General features: G+C 32.1%; 1 protein-coding gene across 1 annotated transcript; it reads right to left on the bottom strand.

Moving 5' to 3' along the window:
• Positions 1–3,626: 3,626 nt before the first annotated feature.
• Positions 3,627–8,447, bottom strand: LOC120354244 (zinc finger protein 182-like). The gene is made up of 2 exons (XM_039441094.1): positions 8,315–8,447; positions 3,627–5,335 (listed from the first exon to the last, which is right to left on the bottom strand). The coding sequence occupies exons 1-2, from the start codon at positions 8,324–8,326 to the stop codon at positions 4,076–4,078; spliced, it is 1,272 nt and encodes a 423-aa protein (XP_039297028.1). The 5' UTR covers positions 8,327–8,447; the 3' UTR covers positions 3,627–4,075.

Raw genomic sequence — 8,447 nt, 5'->3', positions numbered from 1 at the left:
GGTTAAATAGCTTTTTTGATTTAGGATATATCAACACAAAACATAACACATCAATTAATTTTTATATATTTTTTCTTCTCTAATTATTATTATTGTACAAGTGACAGTAGTAGGTTTCAAAATTTATGAGAAAGAATCATCTAATACTAACAAATAAATATCGGGGCACCGAGCTTTGCTCATTATTTATTTATAAACTATTGATAAAAAGAACACAATTTTTTTTAAATGATTGGGGAAGGACTAACAGGCACAGCCCAAAACTGTTTCTTCCCAGAATTTTGATTTATACACTATGAATAGTCCAGAAAGTAGGTTATGTTTCATACACTTGAATTCAGGTTCAATTTTTAGTCCAAACATTGAAAAACAAAAAAGTTCTAATTTAGATTGTTATTTACAAACCAAATTAACACTCACAAATCGTTTTAAATTGTCAAAACATTAGTAACTTTGAAAATTATGATATACTCTAGTTTAGAATGATTATCATGTCATCTCAAGAAATCAGATTATTTTGATTGTCAATTAAAATTTTTAGATAATATTTCTTGCTGATTGATAAAACAGCTGTAAATAATTCTGTTTCTCTCCCACACATACATCTTCTCTTTTGACAGCCGACGAAATTATCATCTGTTTTTCCAAGGATCAATAATTATTTTTTATTGTTATCCTTTTCATGTCCTTAAGGCTGTGCAAAGCCTAAAAATGAACTTTCTACTGATGATTTTTTTCAAAGTTTTTTGATTCATATATCATCAAGCTATCAACATGAAAAAGGTGAATGTTTGCTTAACCTGAGCACTTAATGTTCAAATTCTTGGGACAGAACATTTCAAATTTGGTAAGAGATAAACTCATGAGATTTAGAGGATAGATTCTTTATGGTATTGTTGATCTAGTAAAACAAAAACTTCCTAAAAATAAATTTTTTGAAAAAGTTATTTAATTTACCAAAAATAACTAAACTTATTTTTGACTCAAATAACTCAAGTTATTTTTGGTTATTTTTAATAAATTAAATAAATTTCTCAAAAATTTATATTTTCAGAAAATTTTTTACTAGATCAACAATACCATAAAGAATCTATAGTCCAAATCTCATGGATTTATCTCTTACGAATTTGAAATGTTCTGTCCCAAAAATTTAAACTTTGGGCGCTCATAATTATCTGAAAAAGTAATGATTGGAAAAAATATTTTTCCTGAGAAACCTTTTTCATTTTGATAGCTTGATGATATACAATTCGAAAAACTTTGAAAAATAACACCAGTAGAAAGTTTATTTTCAGCCTTTGCACAGTCTTAAGGGAGTTTTCCCAGGGATGAGACCTAGTGCAATCAAATTTTTATATCATAAACCTACTATGTTCCAAATTTCGTGAAAGTTGTTAGAGCCAATTTCGAGATCTGTTATACATAAATAACCAGATATAAATAAATATAATCAAGCAGATATAAAAATACAGAAATTGTTTTCTTAATTGACCGAGTGAAGTGAGGTCTAAGATTCAAGTCGACGGTTTGGCATTTCTCTTAATGTTTGAATGTTTATATGTTGTGCATTTACAGCAAAATGCGGTAATAGATTTTTATAAAATTTGACAGGTATATTCCTTTTTTTAATTTTTGGAAATTTTGCATTTTAAGGATAATGTAAAAGCAAAAAGGAGCCTCCTTCATATGCAAATATTAGAGTAAAAAGCAGACTATAGAATTATTCATCATAAATCAGCTGACAAGTGATTACACAGATGTGTGGAGAAGCCAGTCTATTGCTGTATTTCCATAAGGTCCATAGTTTCAATCATGAACTTGTGGATGAGAATACTGTGTGATGTCTACTGTTCACAGAACTACTAGTATAATAGGATTGGAAATTACTCATTACTTTACACTAATATTACACACAAACACACTCTTCATCTAAGTAGAAACGTTCCCACATTTTTTCAACTTGTTCAATGTTTTTGTGGAAAAATCAAGTTGAAGACTAGCTGCATTTAATTAAATAACATCTTTTTCGCCCCACTTGAATGTAATGAGCTGGTTTTCGTGAGTCATATGGAGGCCGAAAGTGATTGTTTTCTGACCAGGCCGGTAAACTTTTTATGGCCCTAGGGCTGTAAAATAACCTTTAAGTCAGCTGATTCTGATTTGATGTGAACGTGTTTACAAAATAGTTTATGAAACAAAATCAATTCTATGCTTCTAGAATTGAATAAAGTATTCTGCAATAAGATACCATTATTTTATTTGGTAAATAAGATATATTATGAACTATTCAAATTCGATTTTCAGAGTAGGATAGAACTTCTAACCTCAACTTTCGCAGTCAACGATGACAAGCATTGTTGACTAAACAGCTGATCAAAAAACGTTTCATTATTTGTGTTTATTGTTCAAAATCAAACCATTCATAAAAATACCATCTTATTGCCATTTGAAAGAATAAAAAAGTATAATCTCAACCTCCCATTTAAACATAGAAACATAAAATTAAAACATAAAACATAATTGAACATAATCTTTTAGGTTATTTAGACAAATTGAGATCCTCACCCTGTCATGGTCAATAGATTTTTATGAAATTTGACAGGTATGTTCCTTTTTTTAATTGTGCGTTGATGTATATACAAGGTTTTTGGAAATTTTGCATCTCAAGGATAATATAAAAGAAAAAAGGAGTCTCCTTCATACATCAACATCAGAGTAAAAATCAGACTATAGAATTATTCATCATAAATCAGCTGACAAGTGATTACACAGATGTGTGGAGGAGCCAGTTATTACTGTATTTGTATAAGGTCTATAGTTTCAATTAAAGAGGTATGCATCTTTAAGCTGGGTTTACACACAGCCTACTATAGATATTATTTAAAGTAAGCCATGATTTACACCAAAGTTGAAATTGAAATTCTTCCAAAAAATACATTAAATTACAACATATTACAATGTATAACTGAAAATAGTGGAAAAATATTGCTTTAAACAACCCCTGAGTTACTACAGTGTGGGCTCGTTCATGTTCCATATGCATTTTTTATTCTCTTGATTAGTATGGTTACAGTGTTAAACAAATATAAGAATTAAACGAAAATAAAACAGCAGAGCTCTGCATGAATAGAAACGTAAATATAAACTATAAATATAATGCCTTCAATATGAATAGTAAATATGATCAGATCCAGTACTAGAAACTATCAAGTTGACGTACTTTGTGAGCACGTTGTTATTGACATAATGTTAATAACTCAATCCTTATGAATTATATTAGATTGTACAAACTTGACAAACACACATCTTCATCATGTGTATGATAAGTTATGTCCAATCTAATAGAATCTATAAGGATTGAGTTATATACATTTTGTTAATAACTTTGGTCTAATTGCAGCTTTAAGGTATTTGGTTCCAATATTTTGTTTTGCAGTCATGATATTATGCATGCCCATTAGTATCAATATTCTCACCTTCCAAAAACCTAATATAATAGGTGATTAAAAATAAACAAATTAGCTAAATAATGCTGGAGAAATTATAACATTTTTGATTGTGAAAAATTAATTTTCATCAGATAGAAAGATTATCACAGAACTGGATAAATTATATCATATGGAATACAAATTCAAATGTGAAATGAGTTTGTTAACATTTAAAACAAGTGACATCAGGTACTTGTGGATGAGAATACTGCGTGAGGTCTACTGTTCACAGAACTACTAGTAATAATAATTTCTCTGATTGTCATTACTCTGAGAGCAGTACGGAATTGGTTACATGATACTGGAATTTACCAGGCCGAGGAGCTCATTGTAAATAGGATATAGGAAAACTACTGTCATCTTTTTATAATATATCTATAAGTATTATATTGTACCTAACCTTCATAACTGAAATTATTAAATAAATTTTTATACATGTTTTAGAAAATTATTATGATCACCCCAACTACAACTTATTATTATAGTGGAATATCATAATTAGGACTAAGTTTAGTATTAGCAACTTTTGTATGAATTATATAATAATTATGTATATGTTATGTTATATTGATTCATATTCACAGAAATTACCGCAAGAGGCATTTTTCTCCAGTGTGTGACTTTGAATGTCTGATAAGGATTGATTTACGAGTTGTTTTGTAGTCACACAAATTACAGCTGAAGGGTCTTTCTCCTGTGTGTGTCATTAGATGACGGATGAGAGTTGATTTCCGTGTTGCTTTGTAGTCACACAAATCACAGCTGAAGGGTCTTTCTCCTGTGTGTGACTTCAAATGTCTAATAAGATTTGATTTGTGTATTGCTTTGTAGTCACACAAATCACAGCTGAAGGGTCTTTCTCCTGTGTGTGACTTTAAATGTTCGATAAGATGTGTTTTCTGTATTGCTTTGTAGTCACACAAATCACAGCAGAAGGGTCTTTCTCCTGTGTGTGTCCTTAGATGAATGATAAGATGCGATTTCCGTGTTGTTTTGTAGTTACAGAATTTGCAAGCATGTTTTCCAGCTGTGTGTATTCTACAATGAAGATTCAATTCTCTAGTGCTGCTGAATGCTTCATCACACAACTGACACTTTGTTAATTCACTATCAATCACATTCTTCCTTGCATTTTCGATATGTAAGTCCACCTCATTGCAATTTTTTTCAGAATCTTTCATCATAAAGTTTCCAGGAGTTGCATCAACAGACCTATCAGAGCTTGAACCTTCTCGTTCCTCAAAGTATGGTATACACAGTCCAGATGATACACTTTCACTTTCATAATTCTCAGATACTCCATCAGAAGAAAAACCTTCAATTTGCATCAATGCATCTGAATGGTCTGTTTCAAAAGATTGTTGTTCCTCCTTAATTTCCCCAGTTTCAAATTTAATTTTTTCAACAACAGAGAGGTCAGAATTCAGTCTATCTGAGGAGAGAGAATAGATGCTTTCAATCTGCAGACAGGTGTCACTCTCTTGCTTTATTTCTCCACTTCTCACTCCAATATCTACTCCACATTGTTGTTGTTGTTCTTCTTCTTCTTCCTCATCTTCTTCAATTAGTTCCTCTGGTTTGATCCGAATTATTTCAATGGGATGTTTGGAGTAATTGTGGTCCAAGTATACACTTTGATTATCCACATTGAGTTGGATGTGATGCTTATCTTCAATGGTGTCTTGATGTTGATCTGGTTCATGGATTGGCCAATCACAGTTGTCCATGTCTAGTCCTTGATGTTGTGAATGGGGCATTGACCTTGAGTTGTCTTGACCTTGACCATCCAAGTAGTCTGGCTGCATCTGGATTGGACTGGATCCACTGTGGCTTCCACACTCTTCTCCCTGTAAACAAGTCAGTGGCTGAGTTAGTCACATTTGGTGGAGTATTTTGACAAATAAGTTAACACTAATTTATGGCTTGAAACAGATTTAATGAGCTTGAATTTAATGAATGAACTTTCAAATAATGGATTTGATAGAGTACTTGGATAGTACATAAGTTACAACTATTTCATGGTTTATAACAGATATATGATGAATGAACTCTCAATGAATGGTGTTGGAATAAAATTTAGGATGAAATGAATATCAGCCTTTGATGGTGTATCTCTGAAGTGGGATTGACATTGGTCAACTTCATTTGAATTTAAGTTTTTCAACATTAGTGTAAAATAGGCAATTTAAAAAACATGTTCAACATCTACAAATTTTGAAGAAGAGTCAAGTTCCTGTTCTTGTAAACTTGATGTCAAGTTTGCAAATTACTTTCATTTTATACAAAATTTGAATTCAAGTATCTTGACTAATGTAAATTCTACTGGAGGGTTTGCTTTAACTAAAGTTTGTTTGAACTCGACTTTATCAACTTCTGACAAAACCAAGCTTTTGATTTCGACTTTCCCCCTGATTACTATGAGGTAGAGCCTGAAACACTACCATCAAACTGGCTAACTTGAGACAGTTTTCAACTTTGACTTGAAATTCAGTTCCATTATTATTTTAATAGTTTATTTCTCCTGTGATCAAAACTTAGGTCTTTAATAATACTTCAAATATATACATTCAATTTCATTATTATTCCAACCTGTTCTGAAAAAAAATTAAAAAATATGGTGTCCCGAGTTACCCGCAGAGGTTGGGTAACTTGGGACACCAATATTATTTGCCTGAAATAAGACAATTGGGTGGTTGAAGGCTAACTTGGAACATTAGATTTTAAATAATATGTTTCATAATATTCATAATAAAAATACTCAAACTGTAAAATAATATTGATAAAATAATTGTGTGTAATAATTGAGTGTTCATAATAGAAGTTATTAAAGGCTCAATTTCTAGGTTAGAGATAGTAGATTGTTATGACTGTTAAAAAAGTATCTTAGCTCTTAATTAGATGTTCAAAACGTTATTAAATATTTTCAATGATGTGTTCCCAACAAATCCACAATGCCAGAACTCGGAATGAATTGCACAAACAGCTGGTAAGTTGGAATTGGAGGGAAGGGGTTGAACTGTCCCAAGTTAGCCAGTTAGACGGTACTGTGAAGTTCACATATTGAACCTTCTAATAATCATAACCTCATCAGTAATATTGTAGAGGGAGGAATTGGCTTATACATGCATTAAATAGGAAATAGGCTACATGATTGACACTTCATCACTATTGAAGGGATCAACTTGCAGTTCCACATTATTAAGCTACAGAATTTGACAATAGTTAGGGTTATAGGTATTTTTTGTTCTTATTAATCAATCAAGTTTTCATTTTATAATTAAAAGCAAATTCATTCAATTTGTGATTGAAAGTAAACACAACAAAAGATCCAAACCAAACAGAGAGCTTTCTCCAAGTGAATCACTGGTATGATTGGTAGGTTATGGAGTCGAGACAAATCCAACTCTCTCAGCCTCCTTCTATTTGCTGAGAAATCTCAACATTAACAAAGATTACAGATATTAACTTGATTTTGATAAAATAATAGATAATTATTTATTATTTTGATGTTACCTGGATGAAGCAGATTGCATTTCAAAATACAAAAGTTTCCTCAGGGCAAAGCATGGATTACCTGCCAGTCATAGATAGGCTATTTGTTCCTGTTATTAGTAGGCTAATATAGCATAGTGCTTTTAATGGTTTATAGGCTATAAATTCATCATAATAAGTAAACTTTAATATTATTAGAACTCGTTTAAAAAATATTTGGGCGTGATACTTGATAGGACACTTTCATTCAAAGAGCACCTAACAAAGACAGCAAAAAACTAAAAACCCGAAACAATATTATGCAAAAACTTTGCGGAACATCATGGGGAGCTTCAGCATCTACATTACGCTCTACAGCCCTAAGCCTTGTCTTTTCAGCTGCTGAGTACTGTGCTCCAGTCTGGATGAATAGCTCTCATGTTCATAGGGTTGATGTTCAGCTAAATAACTCAATGAGAATGATGGGTGGTGTTCTAAAATCTACCCCTGTGGAATGGCTCCCGGTGTTGAGTCACATCCCACCCCCAAATCTTCGACGCATGAATGCCCTTACTAGAGAGTACAAGAAGATACAGGAAAATCGAAGCCTGCCAATACATGAGGATATACAAGATGCCAATCAGAGACGTCTGCAATCTCGTAAGCCACCGGTTAGGACGGCAATTACAGCCTTAGATTCAGGTTTCCGTATAACTGAGGCCTGGCAACAAGCGTGGTCAGCAAAGCAGAACATTGACATCCCATTTGTAACCAAAAGGCCACCAGGCTTCGATTTGCCTCGTAAAACATGGTCGGCATTGAATAGGTACGAACTCATCATGGTAGATGTGCCTATCTGATGCATAAGTGGGGAAGGCTGACTCCCCTTTCTGTGAGTGTGGAGCAGTCCAGACTGTGAGACACATAGTGGAGGAATGTCCCAGATCAGCATACACAGGTGCACATGAAGATTTCCTGGTGGCTAAACCAGCATCAATAGCCTACTTAAATACCCTGGAAGCATGCCTCTAATTTCCAGGTCAAAAGTGACTAAGATATTTTCATTCGATTTATATATGAATTTTCTATTGTTTTCTTTTTTTTTTTCGAATTTTGTGATCATAAATGTGTTGTGTATACTGCCATACGCTAAATAAATAAATTAGTAGGCTAATATAGCATAGTGCTTTTAATGGTTTATAGGCTATAAATTCATCATAATAAGTAAACTTTAATATTATTAGAACTCGTTTAAAAAATATTAGAAATTGATTGGTTTTACAGGTTATGTTAGTCGTAGGTTCTTAATTTTCATACAATAGTAATACCATAATATGAAGTAGAATGCTACTTACTCCTAAATCCATCGCAGGGGAGATAATATCATTATTTCATTTTTAATTTTGAATACGAAAAGGGGCAATAGTATTCAAAATTTATGTAAATGAACAAATACCAGCAAACTAAAATATTATTTTCGACTACAGT

Source organism: Nilaparvata lugens, chromosome 14 (genome assembly GCF_014356525.2).
Source record: "Nilaparvata lugens isolate BPH chromosome 14, ASM1435652v1, whole genome shotgun sequence".
In the NCBI taxonomy this organism is placed as follows: domain Eukaryota; kingdom Metazoa; phylum Arthropoda; class Insecta; order Hemiptera; family Delphacidae; genus Nilaparvata; species Nilaparvata lugens.
This window is presented reverse-complemented; position numbering and strand designations above follow the sequence as displayed.